Source organism: Vidua macroura, chromosome 18 (assembly GCF_024509145.1).
Source record: "Vidua macroura isolate BioBank_ID:100142 chromosome 18, ASM2450914v1, whole genome shotgun sequence".
Taxonomy (NCBI): domain Eukaryota; kingdom Metazoa; phylum Chordata; class Aves; order Passeriformes; family Viduidae; genus Vidua; species Vidua macroura.
Genome location: NC_071588.1, coordinates 7,892,884 through 7,909,052, shown reverse-complemented (window position 1 = coordinate 7,909,052; position 16,169 = coordinate 7,892,884). Strand labels below are relative to the sequence as shown.

General features: G+C 48.4%; 2 protein-coding genes across 6 annotated transcripts in view; both read left to right on the top strand.

The window, feature by feature from the left end:
- Positions 1-5,234, top strand: part of SEPTIN5 (septin 5) — a 42,671-nt gene extending 37,437 nt beyond the window's left edge. For all 5 annotated transcript variants that reach the window (XM_053993695.1, XM_053993697.1, XM_053993696.1 and 2 more), the window contains 2 exons: positions 1,270-1,372; positions 1,685-5,234. In XM_053993695.1, the coding sequence (XP_053849670.1) occupies positions 1,270-1,372; positions 1,685-1,741 (160 nt within the window). In that variant the 3' untranslated portion in view covers positions 1,742-5,234. The remainder of the gene's footprint in view (positions 1-1,269; positions 1,373-1,684) is intronic.
- A 2,245-nt stretch (positions 5,235-7,479) lies between these two features.
- On the top strand, positions 7,480-9,129 carry GP1BB (glycoprotein Ib platelet subunit beta). The gene has a single exon (XM_053993699.1). The coding sequence runs from the start codon at positions 7,664-7,666 to the stop codon at positions 8,273-8,275; it is 612 nt and encodes a 203-aa protein (XP_053849674.1). The 5' UTR covers positions 7,480-7,663; the 3' UTR covers positions 8,276-9,129.
- Positions 9,130-16,169: the final 7,040 nt, after the last annotated feature.

The window sequence follows — 16,169 nt, the reverse complement described above, 5'->3', positions numbered from 1 at the left end:
GCAGTGGATGAAATACATCCAGCCTAATAAAACGGGATAAACCATCTCTCTGGTGAGGGGTAGCTGTGTGCATCACTGAACAGGAATGCATTCTGTGGTCTGCAGTTATGTCTAAATAATAACATGACCCTTGGGATGCTGCTGTTTCTCAGACAACAGGGCCCAGGCAATTAGTAAGACAACATGTCTTCAAAGATTTCTCTGCATTGTCTTCCCTTTGCATTTGATGCTCTGTGGTTTTAGTCAGAATGATCAGAAAATGGAAGAGAGAACATACACAGGCTTCTCATTTGAGACCTCTACTTTTCTTTCTCCCTTCCATGACTGATATACTGGTGAAAAAACTCGGGTTAAAGTAGGTCTTGGCTCCTCTGTTGTGAACCATTCCCTTCACTTCCTGCCAGCCCTGGCTGGTAGCTCTGTGCTGCCACGTTGCAGAGCAGAATGGCTGTGCTTCAGCAAGGAGCAGTGCTGCATGTGTGCCAACGTGCAGGTTGGCACATTCTCCTGACACGCAGTGTATCCCTGTACTTTAGCATAGCAGACAAGCCTGTTTTTTTCAGCAGCAAGTATATGGAGTCCCAAAATAACTATGTTAAATGCTAGAGCTGGGTGAACAGTGTCACAGCTGCTATTTAGGTAGGCTGTGTGTCTATTAAAAGAAGAGCACAGTGAAAAAGTGGTTGCTATGCCTAGAGAAAGCTTCAGTTTGGTCCCGTTTCTCATGCCATGATTAATTCCTTGCCAGTCAACAAGTTTCATAAAACCAGCACGGGGCCATTTCTAGGGAGTTGTTTTGGTGGGAGATCCTGAGCTCCAAGGCTGGAATTGTCTCAATAATGAGCCAATGGTGACTCCAAGTGGTGAACACGTGCAAGTGGCATCGTGAAGTTCCAATTTCAGCCCAGACTTCTTTGGCTACTACCATTCCCTCCTCATGTACTGAGAGCTCCTGTCTTTTGAAAGAAAATCATCTCCTTTCTGTGTCCCCTACCTGCAGTCATGGACACCCCAGCCCTCAGAGCAATGCTGCTGTGCTGTGCCTGTCTCATGCCCCCCACCTCCTGAACAGGAGGTCTCATTCTCCATCCAAGTGCATGCCACAGCTCTGGACTGGATTGCCCTACAGACCCTCCACTTGGTTGGGTGTGTGATGCTGCATTGCTGGTGGCTCTGCCGTGGGAAGTGACAGGCATTGTGTGGTGACACCAAAGCCGGCCATCCTGGACCACGAGTGACTGTTCTTCCCCCCTCTCTCCATCTCTCTAGCAAGCTGACTCAGGACAACAGGATAGAAAGCCCCATTCCTATCCTGCCTCTCCCAACACCAGACACAGAGACAGAGAAGCTGATTAAGATGAAGGATGAGGAGGTGAGTACCATTTCTGCCTGTCCCTCCTGGATGCTGGAGCTGGAATCTCAGGAGTTGCTCCAGAGTTGCCCCATAGAGGCAGTCCTGAGGCTTCCCACTCCTGTGTCCCCCTGTGGGCTCCTGGGGTGGAGGACAGGGTCCAACACTGTGGCTTCCTCTGCCAGGGAAACATAGCTCCCTTCCACCCCAGACACAGGTGCCTCTGCTCAGGCAGGAGTTAATACTCCCTGAGGCCCCCTTGTCAGCTCCAAGGGGTTGCCAAGTCTGGATCCACTGGTCCCTTTCTGACTCTCTCTTCTGTGTCTCCTGCAGTTACGGCGGATGCAAGAGATGCTGCAGAAGATGCAGCAGCAGATGCAGGATCAGTGAGAGGCAGGTACCTGGAGGGCAGAAGGGATCCCCCAGTGACCATCTGAGACCTGGCAAGAGCTGTGAACATTTAGAAAAGGTTTCCTATTGTATAGAGACTTGTGGGCAAGAGCTGCACCCGCACCCTCTAATTTATTAGCAGCAGTGCTGGCTTTTCGACCAGCTGGATTGTGGAGGAGGCTGTTCACTTAACAGTTTACTGATCTGTATTTCTTTTTTAATAATTATTCTTTCATTTCTTTTTTTTTTTCTTTTTTTTTTTTTTTTTTAAGAAGCTAGCCTGGGACGTCTCTAAGGCATCCTAAAAAAATAAGAAAAGAAAAAGGTCCCCCTTTCTTATGTACTAATCTCTTGTTTGGGAATGCTCTGGTATTTAAAGTCCTGGTTTCTCTGGTGTACAAACTTAGAGTATCTGTGTCAATGCACGTAAGTGTTTACTCCCAGCTGAGGTGCTGTGCCCCAGTCCCTGTTCCCCTTATCTGGGGCCAGCACAAGCATTGTAAAGGCAGCCATACCCTCCTGTGAGTTTGACCTGCGCTCCTTGGGCTTCTCAGCCTGGGGACAGTGCTGGCCCAGAGAACTGGGGCTGGGGGTTCCTCTGTGCACTGACCTGCTCTGGAGTCCTGATGATTGCCTGGTATCCTGTCCAGGTTTTTATAGTTTTTTTGTTTAGTTGGTTGGTTTTGTTCTTCCTATCAAGAAAACTCCAGGATGTTTGCACTGAACAGCAAAAGACTGAGTGCCTCGAGGCTGGTTACAAGAAAACTGTTCTCAGTTACATCTTTCTGGCAGAGAGGTTGAGTTGTTGACTATTGCCTGCAAGGAGGTGATTGGAGTGAACCCTTTCCCTGCCATGGTTTCCTCCCACAGCAGGAGGAGGCATTGGTAGAGGAACCCTAAGGCCCTGCAGTAGCTGGGTGAGGGTGTTTCATGGTTTAGCTCTGGTCATCACCTGCAGTGTGTCTTCAGTGTCTGCTCTGAAAAGCACTGTGGCATCCGGAGCACTTGCCAAGACTGCTTTGGAGGGGATAGAAACCCTAGGGCTGAAATCCAACCTAAAATGCAGACCTGTCCCCTACCCCCAGGCTTTACAGTCCCACGAGCACATTGCTGGCTCCAAGCTTCTCCTCGGGAAGGGGCAGTTTTTGTAGGCTTGTATCCAAGACCTGCAGGCAGTCTGTGTGGGCAGGTGTTTGGTCAGCCTGGCAGGTTCAGGGCTGTCATTGAGTGGGGCTGAACACAGCCCAGCAGGCTTGGCTCTTGCTCCCCTGCCTTTCCCCTGGGCACTCAGCCCTTCCCCCCCTCCTTATTCCTTGGCTCTTCCTGCCCTAGTGCTGGGAAGGCTGGTGGGTCTGCTAGGCAGAGATAAAAGCACTCTTTGGGCAGCAGCTCCTGTCCTGTTCTTGCTTCCTGCAGTATTTTTAACTTGAGTCCAGCCAGAGCAGAGCCCTGGAGTGTGATGTGCCTGATAGGGCAGGGCTCGCCAGCAACACTGCCACACTCACAGGAGTCAGGGCTGTTGGAGGGAGAGACACTTGGCTCTTCCCTCTGACACTAGAGAGTGCAGCCATGGGCTGGGCCCTTCTGCTCCTTGGCTGACTCCTCTGCCCCCTTTCCCCTTTTCTATCTGTTCCTCCATCTCTGGATCTCCCCAGTAGATCTCCCTGGGTAGGAAGCACAGTGTTGGCCAGGAATAGGCAGGCCCTAGATTCTGTTACTAGGCACTGCATTTGTCTGATTCCTCCCTGGGGCTTTAGAGTCCCTGTCAGGGTTTGTCCAGGTGGTGGGTAGGTTGGCTGGTTCCAGTTATTCACTGTACAGAGCCTCTGCTTAGCCAGAGCATGGGCTGTAGGGGCAGGGAAGAGACCCTGGCACCATGTGGAAGGACAAAGTAAGAACGACAGCACTGTGCAAGCTGAGCAAGAGCAGTGTTCGGCAATATTCAGGGGTTTCTTTTTCATGCTCCCCTTTTTTGGGCTCATAAGTGGCAGTGCCATCCTAGGAGAGCGGAAGGATTCAGCTTGACTTCAGTAACATGAAGGGCCGAGGCACCTGAGAGGAAGTGTAACCTTTCTTTGCATTATGTGCTTACTTGAGCAGTGGAGTAGCCTGAAACAGGAACTTCCTCCAGGTTTTCCAAAAAGGTGGACAGCTGAGTTCTCAGCTTTGTCTGTGCTAACATAAAAGGAAACATCTTGAAGTACCTGTCCCCTCTTTTCTTACACTAACCTTGGTGAGGAGGATGTTCTGTTGCAAATGAGCCCTGTCCACCTGGAGATTTTCCTCTTTCAAACAGATTCATTCCTAAAAGATAAAGGAGACCTTTTCCCTTTAGCATGGACATAGAGCAGCTGACACCTTTCATGCTGGGCTGTGCACAGAGGTGCTGTGTGCTGGTGAAAGCACACGGTACACTGGTCACAGGCAGGGTTGCTGAGGGTAGATCTGCCCATCCCTCCACGTGGGGAAGTCTCCTTCAGCTCAGTGCATGTGCCTCCTACATCAAGTCAAGGATCACAAGCCTGTCCTCTACAGAGAGCTGAAGCCTTTGGCTACCAGCTGGCAAAGATGGTTCAAGTTGCATTTAGGAAAAACCACACAGGAGTGAGGCACCAGAGATGGCTTCTACAGAGGGGTGGTGGTACCACTGAAATCATGTCTCTGTAAGATGTTCCCTGGCCTGAGTGCCAGAATTTAGGGACTGCTTGGAAAGGGATTAGAGACTGATTGTGGGGGACATCAGGTGTTCAGATTCTGGCCTGAAAGGTGGAATCTGTTTATTTAAGGAGTGTGTTGTACTGTGGCATCAATTCTCACAGTAAGTGGAGAAGAGACTCCTAACACAGGGAGCTTAGCCATATGGCTCTGGCAGTGAGAAGTGTGGATAGGAAAGTAATTTAACACCTCCCCTCATGCAACCCTCCACAGCCTCACATGCAATCCCTGCACCCCCTGGCACATTCCCATGTCTCTGCCAAGCTTTGCCCTGCTGAGTGAGTGGCTGCAGGGATGGTGTCCCACTCCACAGCTATCCCAGGCTGCAGCTGGGGCTGTTGGTACATCTTGGCCCCTGTGCCTGACAGGATGGATCCATGGCATGAACCCCTTGTGTGCCACTGCTGTGCTGGTCCTGCCTGTGCAGTCCTTGCTGCCTCCTTGCATGCCTCCCCTCAAAGGAGGGGCTCCCACTCGTCGTGCTCTGCAATGGCATTCCCTGCTCTTCCTCACAAACTCTGCTGTGCTTTAATGCTGGCTTGCTCCTGCCATGCACCTTCCTCACCCCCTGCTCCATTCCTAGGCTCTATGTTTCCTGTCCATATGTTGGGTTATTATAATTATATTTTTTTGTAAATTTCTGTTTGAACATTTTGTCATTGTGAACAAAGAAAATGAAACCTTTTAAACATATCCATTTTATTAAATGACTATTGTTATTATTATTAATGTTTACTACCTGAATTGATCAGTGAAATAAATACATTCAAAAATCCAACTTCTTTCTGTTTAATTTGCATCCCCCTTGAGCAGCATTGGTGATACATTATGGGCAGGAGAGAGCAAAACTGACTCTGTTTCTCCTTGTGTCTAATTCAGTCAGAGCAGGTTTCAGGCAAGTTTCCTGCATGGGATTTCTGGCCTGTTTATTCCAGAAGCTAGCAAGAGGATCTTGAAGGTTCTTCTAGATCCAGGCTTCCTCTAGGAGTGGTATCTAAATCATCAATGGTCAGCTGGCAAGATCCAATCCCAGGAAATCCAGTTTGTAAGTAGCCAGGAGAGCATTGCCAAGTCCATGCTGCATGCAGAGCCACAGTAGGTCTGGCCTTAGATCAGCTCCATGCCACACCTGGCCTGAACACCTGCCTGTGAATAAACATAGCACCGAACGCATGAGACGAGGTAAGTTTGCTGAACAAACTTACCCTCCTGTAGTTGAGCTGCTCCCAGGTGGAAAGCAGACTGCAGGAAAAACTGTGTTAGTTTGTTAGCCTAAGATATCTTTCCCACTCTGCCTGGCCACCACAGTGAAACACCTGGAATTATCTGCTCCAATTTTGTAGAAATTTAAAGTTTAATTGTTTTCTTCAGAGCATAAAAAATTTCCCTTGGTTAGGGTCACATTCTGCCACTTTTTGCACCCTCAATTGTCTTAACATGAGCACATTCAGGGCATTCATCATTTCTGGTCTCTAGGATATCCACAGTACAATGTAATAGAGTTGAGTTCAATGGGGCAACAGTTCCATAATGTGATTCTTAGGCTAAGGAGTGTAGTGTATGCCTGTAAGGAGTGTAGTGTATGCCTGGTCAGGCTGATGGCAGAGAAGTGTCTGTGAAGATGCAATGGCCGTGAGAAGACATGATTCTGCCTGAATCTAGTTTTGATCCTGGGACTTACCTGTTGAAGTATTTGTGTAATGCAGCTTCTAAATAAAGCATGTGGTCAGTCTTTCTCAGTAACTGCACTTGTCAAGGGCTGTGGGCCATCTGAAGAATCTTTCTCTAGAAAGATGGATGGACTGGAAGATCTCTATCAGCAGATCTTTCACTAATAAGTACTAGATTTGTGTCACTGCTTCAAGGGAAACCTGAGGGTCAGCACTCAGAAAGTGTCGCCACTCTGCCAAGTTTTCCTGATGGGAAGCCAGAGATCACAGTGCTGAGGGAGTATGGTACAAACCAGTAATACCACCTTCCAGTCTGAAGTGAATTTTGAGTTACTATGCCACTGAGACTTCGTAACATTTCTGTTGGGCTGAGCCTGTGGGCCCAGAATCACAGTTACCAGTACTGGCAGCCTCTCCCAGCAAATGTGTTCTTGTGAACTGTGTCAGCTCCGTTTCTTGGAAGACTTGCTCAGTGAAGCCTCAGCTTCCGGTGACATGCAGCAGACTTGCAGGAAGGCCTCATGTGGGAGGTGTGCCTGGGATGAGCCTGACCCTTATCTTGCCAGCCAGCTGCAAGGGGGTTATCTGGGAACACAGCTGTGCACACACTCTTGCACTGGCTGGACTGCCTTGAGACTTTTGTGTTGTAAAGCCAGCAAGAAAGCAAGGATTGAACTACTCTGGTAAGTCAATAATGCTACCTCCTACTTTTTTAAAATTTTATTTGATTGACTGACAATTACAATTTGTCAAGCACAGAAAAATACTGCCTTGTTGCAGGTATGTGTAGTTATTCTCCTGGAGAAGGTACAGCAGCTCCTGTTCAGCAGTGGCATGAGATTGTAACATAAAAAAAAGCTCGTTGACCCATATCTCCCAGCACAGGTGATTATTCACCTGCTAGAGCAGTGTCTAGAATGAAAAACTCCACTGGCCTCCATCCTCAGAGGTCAGCACCTTCTCTGCAGCCAAAGACTGTTTATCACTTCTTTTCAAGGCTGGAAAGGCTATTTTTTACTCATGGTAACAGTAGATTTATTTCTGAATCTCCTCTTGTAGTTTACATGAATGAAACTTTGCTTACAGATGTAATCCAGAGCTATGATAAGGCATGAGAAAGTTCATATTCTAGTTTTTGATTCCTTGACAGAAATTTTCTTGGCTACCCTGATAATGCACCTCCAGTAATGGTGAAAACAGAAGCAGCTCTTGTACATTTCTGAGGACTAGTGAAAATGTATTTGATGGCTGCAGCTAAGCCTTCCAGTAGCCATGTATTCATATCCCTCCTCAAATCCAGGTTGGAAGACCATGAAAATTCCTTCACCTATAGCAAGAGACCAGAATTTGCTCTCTTTTAACTTTGTTCTTTTCAGAGCTCTTGCGTCTCCAGTGGAGGACACCAAATTATCCAACTTTGGAAACTCATCCTCAGAACAAAACAACAAAAGACCTTGGCTGTGGTGTCAGTCCTAGAGTGCATGGTGTCTGGTCTCCACCTCATCCAGTCTCACCAGGGAAGTGTTTGCAGGTGAAAATGAACAGTGGGATTCTCTTGTCCCTCCTTGGCTTCCTCCCACTCGTGACACCCATATGCCCTGTGCCATGCAAGTGCACCACCAACATTACTGACTGCTCATTGAAAAACCTGACTGTAGAAAACCTGCCCACTGCGTTCTATCCTTCGGCTGAAATCATCCACCTCGGTTCCAACAGGCTCACCTCTATTCCCAATGGGCTCTTTGACAACCTGAGGAGCCTCCAGGTAGTCTACCTGCAGGGCAACCCTTGGGAATGCACCTGTGACATCCTCTACTTGCGCTCCTGGCTCCAGTGGCAGCAGAACCGGAGCCTGTACAGGGATGTGAGGTGCAGCTCCCCGGAGCACCTGCAGGGCCGGATCATCGCCTACCTGACAGAAGATGAGATCGTCTCCACATGCCAGCACTGGTACTGCAGCCTGGCTCTCCTCTCTCAGCTCTCTCTCTTCATCCTCCTTTTCCTCCAGAGTATCTTGGTTATCCTCATCATTGTCTACCTGCAGAAATTTCGGAGAATGACCGCTGAAGCCCGGAGCACCACCCAAGAACTAGACCAGCAGGTAGACCCTTGGGTATCTTCTTCAATAAAGCCCTCCAACAATGATTAACATGAGACAGAAGACCCTCCTCCTTTTGGGGGATGCTGTGTCAAAGTCCTGTAGTTTGTGATACCCAGAGAGGACAATTTAGTACAGCATCTAATCCTGAGAGCAGTCTGAAGCAGAACTTGAACTGATCAGACTTTTGGTGTGTTCCTAAAGAATCAATTTTGTGTTTTTTCAATGCTTTAAATTCTTTAGCATGATCTTGACTGCTTGTCTGAGCTGGAAGTGGTTCGGTAGACTAAGGAAGTCATAAACTACAGTGACCAGAACTGACTCAAACAGCTCATAAGCTCACAGGGGCTCCAGTGCTCAATCCCTCCCCTCCTACAGTATTCCAGCCATATTTCCCAGGATGCTTCTGGTTGTGCTGGGTCAGGTGAGGACAGAGGTGGGCAGTGAACTGTTTGAGTACTGAGCTAGGATAATGGAGAAATAAAGTTTCCTTCTGCTACCACAGACAGCAATAAGAGCTTTAGACTAGGGATTTAGTCTTCTCCTGCCTTGGTTTCCCAAGTAAAAGGGAAAGGAAGTATCTTCTTGCTTGATGTATCTTTTCCAATGTTCTTCTGGGGGAGGGAGGGCATGTCTAGAAGGCCACTCATTTTACCTTATCTGCATTCCTTTTAGTCTACTTTAGTTTTAATACTGACTTGAGTGAGACTGGGGCCCTGAATCTTTATGAGAAATTAATCCTGAAGACAATATTTGTTTGACTGTGCTTGTATGGCACCTGGCACAAGAAATCTGGTCTTGAGAGGCTCAAACTACAAACCCTACTGATATGGCTACTGCTGTTTATGGTGTCCCTTAATTATTTTTGAAATAAAGCAAAATTTAAATAAAATTATACATGACCATGTAAATGGCTTATTTTTCTATTCTGCACTGGGATGGGGCAGGCTGGGGCAGTGACCAAACCGGCGGGGGAAGGTGATGGGACATGGGATAGGTGAGGGCAGTAACAGAGCAGTGATGAGACACGGGAGGGCAGCGACCGAACAGGTGGGGACAGCGGTAGGACACGGGACAGGTAAGGACAAGGGTGGTTCACAGGACAAGCGAGGACAGTGGGCAAACAGGGACAATGGCAGGACACGGGACAGGCGGGGGGCAGTGGGACACGGGACAGGCGAGGGCAGTGGGCGAACAGGGACAGTGGGGGACCCGGGACAGGCGGGGGCAGTGGGACCCGGGGCAGGCGGGGGCGGTGGGACCCGGGGCAGGCGGGGGCAGTGGGACCCGGGACAGGCGGGGGCAGTGGGACCCGGGACCGGCGGGGGCAGTGGGACCCGGGGCAGGCGGGGGCGGTGGGACCCGGGGCAGTGCCGGAGCCCCGCCAGGCAGCGCTGCCCCCCGGCCGCCGAGCGCCCCCTAGCGGCCCGCTGGCCGCTGCCCCAGGCCGCTGAGGGAGCCGTGACGGGGAAGGAGCTGAAGGAGCCGGTCCGGGCGCTCCGGGGCCGCCTGAGGGGAAGAAGGGAAGTCCTGGGGCTTCTCTGCCCTAGGCTGCTTCACCTCGGCTCAGCCCAGCTCAGCCCAGAGGGCCGCGCTAGCCCCAAACGCACCAAGTGTTGCAGTGAAAAGCCCCAGGTGCTCGGGGCGGCGGTGCCGATGGAGCTGAGGCGGGAAGATGGAGGCCTGTTCGTCCCCTCACGGGCAGCGCGCGGGTGGGGTCGATGGCTGAGAAGGACGTTCCCCATGCTGTGTGTACCAGGGCCAGCCTGACTGAGGTGAGTAACCTGGGGCTCTGCCTTGGGGTCTCCTTCTGCCATTTCCTTGCTGTGCCACATGTCCCTCCAGCACTAACCCCTGTGGCATTGGCCTGACTGGATGTGGCAGCGAGGTACCCAGGGAAATGGGGGTCCAACTCAGATTTATTTTTTCTTCTGGGGACTGCACCTCTTCACCAGTATCCCCTGCAATATCACTATGACCATCACCTCCAAGGAGGGACACAGGTCCACTGAGGAGCCTCCTCTGTGGAGAGGTCAAAATTGGTGCACCATGAGGCCCCGTGAGGGGACCCACAGGCCTCCATCTTCCCGCCTCAGCTCCTCAGCACTGCCGCCCCGAGCACCTGGGGCTTTTCACTGCAATGCCTTGTGCGTTTGGGGCCTGTGGATTTTTAACTGAATTTACCTGGGTTAGAAGATGCTGCTGGTGCACGTGGGCAGTACAACAGGTTCAGTTGCTGGGAGAGGCTGGACTGGGAGCAGGCACAGTCCCAGCCCTGTGACTGCTTAGTCTGTTAACACTGCCATGGGGTACTGAAAATCCTTTGTGGCTCAGTGTGTCCAGAGAGACAGAACAACTGCTGACTTTGGTTTTGCTCCCATGAGGAGGCAGGAGGGCTCCTGACTCTGCATCATTAAGTCTTGGCACATGGAAGTTTAAAAACCTTTTTGGCATTATTTGCACCTGTGAAAAATGTGACCAGCCATGGCACTGTGATAATGAATTGCACTGAGTGAAGAGTGATTTGTGTGCCATGGCAGCATGTCTAATCCATAAATCCAGAGCCTGCATATCTTGCCTTCTCCTGGCTCAGGAATCTGCATGTCACAGATGCTTTCTTGCTCTGCTACCCAGTGGAGGATCTGCTGGGATGTTGTTGAAATGAGAACTGGCTTTCATTCTGAAAGGACACTGTCCAAGAATGCACAGATGCTTCAAAGGGGAAGCAGCAGTGAAATATGGCAAACATAATAAACGCAAGCTATTAAGCTGCTTTGCAAATAATTTTCTAGTATCCAGGCCAATCCAAGTCCATGCCGTGCAGGGTTGGGCTGCCAGGCCTGCTGGACAGTCTGCTACCTTGCCAAAGGTTCAGATACTTCCAAGCAGCTCCTTTCTCTGAAAGTTACCAGGTTAAAGAAGCCTGGGAGACCAGACCAAAGTGTTTGCAGTCTCAGTGATGCAGACCTCCAAACCTGAGGTGTCTAAAAAGCAGGTCAGCACTTCCTAAGTGAAGGACCAACTGGTTGGTAGATGACATTGGGGAAGGCACACTGCTTTTTTCTTCTTCCAAATGCCTTGTTTCTCAGTTGTCTTTATGGTGACTTTTGCATGTTTTGCAGAGAAAAAGAAGGCTTGAGAGCAAAGCAAGCTGATTTTGGATCCTAGAGAATTTTAACCCATAATCTCCGTATGGTGACAGTGGTTCTGTTTTGCTTGAAAATTGCTGCAGGCCCTTGTTTACAGATTGCCTGGGTCCATGTGACCCTTGGGAACCTGCCCCTGTTCTTTTACTTACACTTTCATGGGTTCTGCACCCTCAGGCATGTGATGAAAATACCACATCTGTACACACAGACAACAACTCATTATCACCCACTGCAGGGCTTGGTCACTGGGACAGGCCAGTTCCACGCAGCACTTGGACATTAGGCAGTGCTTGGAGATAGGATGGAGCGTGGCACGTCCCTCTCATGCAGTCAGAGCTGTGTGCTGTGCGTGTACCCGAGTGAGAACTTTCAGTGGATGCCTTGGTGGCAGCCTGGGCTGGGATTTGTTGCCTTGTTTACAAATCGTAAGAGGCATTTTTCTTGGTCATTAATATGAAGTTGCTTGGCCTTCTCTAAACCCCTCATTTCCTTTCAGGATTGAAGCGTGAAGAGCATCCCAGAGAGAATGCCAAGAAAACAGTGTTGATTCCACATCATGGGACTTCTTATCTATCCTAGGGTACATAGAAAAACAAATATTTGAGAAATGTTTAGAAGTGACTTTTACTTTTTTTATGTCTATATTTGCATATGGAAACAAAGGCTCCCTCAGGTTCATAGGCCTTATTTTGGAGTGTTTTAATGGAGAGTACAATTTAATTTTACAGGTTTCTGCAAAAAAATAGTTATCATGGGGAAGTGCATTGAAAGCAGCAGGTTGCAGTGTTTTGTTCTGAAGATAGTGTGTACATACTATATGTCTAGGTAAAGTTACATGCTCCCTGGAAGGACAGGATAGAGCACTACTGGAGGACATAAAAGATTTAAGTGGGTTTAGTCCAAAAAAACCTCCTCAAATTACCCTACAAAGAATTTTTTTTTCTATTTCTTTATATATCTCACGGTCTGCTTTTGCTCTGAAATGTTTGTGACTATTGAGAATAGAATATGCTGGGAGGTATTTCTTTGTATTTCCACAGAGGAAAAATAACCTGAGAGTTACAAAACCAAAATGCCAGGAATGCCCTCTGTGCATACCAGATGGTTCAGGCTGTGTAGCTGATCTGCCGTCCTCATCTGTTGCAGCTGATGATCACTTCTAACCTGCCCTGTCACATCTGTTTGCTTCCACACCAGCGCCATCCTTTTTACATGGGAGCAGCTGTGCTTGCTGAAGGAAAGTGTCTCCAGAGCCACTACAGTACTGACAGTCACTGGGGCTTGCTCAGGAGAGGGCAGCAAATAGCTTTTAAACTCCTGTTTGCTTTGACTAGTGAAATACACATGAGATTTGGGTCTGGGAGAGGGTGAAGGCAAATGTGATGTCAGCCATAGGCTGACAGGGATGCTCCAGACTTAGTTGCCCAAGCAGCAGACACTGCTTCTTGAACCAGTAATTACTACATAAAAAGCTCCTTTTCTTGTTGTTTCAAAGCATCAGGCTGAAGCAGAGAGGGGGAGGAGGTGGTCATTATGACGTTGTGGCCATGATGGAAATAGGGTTGGTTCTCTGTGGGTGTTTAGTCTGATGAGCTTTGGAGGGTGGAAATCCATCCTTTGGCAGGTGGTAGAAAAAGCCCTTGCCATCATCACTGAGTGGTGAGAGCAGTGGGTTTTCACTGACGTCTCTGTTGGAGATGGGAAGGTGCCCGGGCTGTTTTGTACCTTTCACAGGTGAATCTTCATATTGGGTCAGGAGGATGGGTGGGAGGTAAGTGCTCTCAGAATACTCCAGGGCTTTGTAGGACAGAGGGCTCAAAATTGTTGGGATTGGCTCTGTGCATCTGTGGGACAGAAAATGCAGAGGCTGAACAGGTAGCTGTGTAAGCACCCATGAAATTTAAATGCCCCTGCACTGGGAGGAGCTGTGGGGAGCTGAAATCTGGATCAAAGGACTGTGAAATACCAGCAACTCCTGTTAGGACTCCTAGCCCTTGACTTGGTTGTCTCTCATAGCGTATGATAAGGGATGTGCCTGTGTTTGTGAAGCTTTTACCTCCAGCATTCTCAAGCTCGCTCAGCAATGGATTATGTGGGTGCCCACACTTGCTCTGCATCTCCATTACCTGATCTTTCAACACAGTGTTAGCAAGCTGGTTTTTTTCCCAGGATGAGACTTTAATTCCCTCCCATTGATCATGGCCAAAGAAGAGAGCTCAAATGGAGATTTTATTCCAGAAACAATGGCCCCCTTATGTGCTGTGTCGTGATCTCTCTGAATGAACCTGCTGGTGAAATGAAGGCTTTTCTCCGGGCTGTTTTTTACCTCTCACAGGTGAATCTTCATATTGGGTCAGCTGCCTTGATTCCTGCAGGGAGAGAAGGGAAGTAAAACATGAAACCTTTGTTCTGTGGGGACTGAGACAAAATGACAGTCAGTGGGACTTGGGCTTTATATTTAGTTTCCATAAATCCCCATGTGCTGCAGGGAATTTGTACCCATTAACAGCTACAAAGTGGAGGACAAGTTCCCTGCGCAGTTTTATGTGTTTTTGTGCCTTAAGACACTTCTCTCTGGGTCCAGCCCAAAGCCTCTTGCCTGGGCTGGCGGCTCATTTCCAGCCAAACTGCTTTTGTCCTTCTCGCCTCATCCTCAGCTCTGCTGTGAGCTGCTGCCTATTCTGTCTGCACCTGCTCTTCCACACCCTTCCCACTGCTGTTGGCATTTCCTAAGTTGTACATAAAATACAGCTTGCTGCTTTCCCATGTTTGGCTCTCTGATGGCTGAGCTGCAGCAAGCCCACCAAATTTATTAATTTGATCATGCAGTGCAGGAGGCTTTGAAAGCAAGACCTTGGTGTTCTTGATTACTTCCTCTCCTGTCATCCTCTCTTGCCACTATCCATCAAGAACGGCATTTTAATGATCCCTTTGCTTCTTTTCCTTTTTTCCTGAGACTTCAAAGCACAAGAAGCAGCATTGTCATTTCTGTGCTGCCTAAATGAAGGCAAACTCTCTCCAAGTGCTGAGTGTGAATTTCAGTGTACAAATTCCCATGCAGTTTCCTACAGCACAGCAAAAAAATAAAAATACTGTATTTGTATTGGTTTGTGTTTCTGTGTTGAGAGGAATAAAGAGATATGCTTGCATCAGGTAGAGATGGAGAGAGGGCATTGCATTGTCCATAATTTGAAAACATATCATGAGATGTATTTTCCTGTGTGTATATTTGAAAGGAAGCTCCTCAGTAAGTGCAGAACTCTGTGGTGGTGTTCACGCTCTGGAAGAAGTCAGCTGTAGGTAAGTTGCTCTGTGTTGCAATAATCCAGTGCCCTACTTTGTGTTCCAGATGTGCAGGAAAAAAATAATTGGAGATGCATCTGCTGAAAGCATGTGAAACCTGAAGGCAGTGGAGTGAAATCCTAGCTCTGCTCTATTGTGCCATTGACTTCAGTAAAGCTCAGGGTTCAGCCTTTAGAGCATGTGCTGGGCTGTGCACACAAACTGCCAAGAGGAATCTCTTTAAGAAGATCCAATGCAGGGAGGCCCAGCTCTGGAGCAAGAGCACTGGATTATGCATGTCTTGGTAGTGTAACATTAGTTATGTACAGTAAAGCAAGTATTTCTAAAACCACAGAAAGCATCTGAGTCCTGTCAAAATGAAAGAAAATTGGGATGAAGGTCGGGCACTATATTCCCTAAACTTGTTCTAGTGATTAATTAGCTGTGGAAAAATTAGCATGTAATTTCAATCCCCGTTTGTCTGTGCATTTCCAGCATTCCTACCTTGCCTTGCCTTTATCTGTAGATGTCTGTAGGGCCCCATTTACTAGGTACTCTATGTTCCCAGGGATGGGAAATTGTGAAATCCATGTGGGATGGGAAATTATCTCGGATGTTTCCCATCTTAGAGGAAAACAAAAAAATCTATCTTGGAAGCAATTCAGCTGAAACCCAGAGCATACAACTGGTGCATTCATTTTCATGCTCACTCGCCTGCCTACTTGCAACACACTTCACTGTCTAAGTGAAAAATAACTCTAATTCAAAAATTGGAGCCTCAGTATTCGTTAACTGGAAAACAGACAGCTAAACAAGTCCACTGATTTATATATTTTTTAATCTGTGTCTTAAAAGTAGATGCATATACCAACTGTTCCTTGGTTATGCCAAGCTGAGGGTTTCATATTAAAAAATAAATAGTTCACAGAATGGTTTCCACCAGCTTTGTATCTTGCTGGGAGGCTCTGTCTGGGGTATGTGGTCCTTGGTAGTGCAACTACCAGTGACCTCATGGCCTGCTGCTGAGGGGAGGTGGCTTATGCCATGAGCAATTCCCCAGAATGCTTGGGCCATGAGTGTATTCCCCCATGATCCTCATATGGGATGAAATGGGCTTCTCTGGCAGTTTCCCCTTGGCTTTCCTGAACCAGGAAGGTCTGACCTGAGCTCTACAAAGATGAAGAGGTCCCTGGCAGGTGTATGGAAGCATTCCCTGCTGGCTGTTCATTTGCTGCTGTGAGCTGCCTGGAAAAGGTTTCCTCACTCAGCTAAGGAAGAACCTCACTGCAGAGCTGACAGCAAACAGCCCTCAGGATGAAGTCTGTGCACACAACCAGGAAAAGACCAGGAGTGAGCAGAATAAAGGAGTAGGCCTGATGGGCAGTTTCCCAGCAACAATAGCTTGATCTGGGCCAATTACTGAGTATTTACAAACGCTGAATCAGTGCCTACTGAGCTGGCCTAGTTGTCTCCTCAGCAATTCTTACAGATATGGTGGCAAGAATAACCGAGGA

Coding starts and splice junctions, on each gene's coding strand:
- GP1BB (XM_053993699.1), top strand. CDS start 7,664: ATGAACAGTGGGATTCTCTTGTCCCTCCTTGGCTTCCTCCCACTCGTG.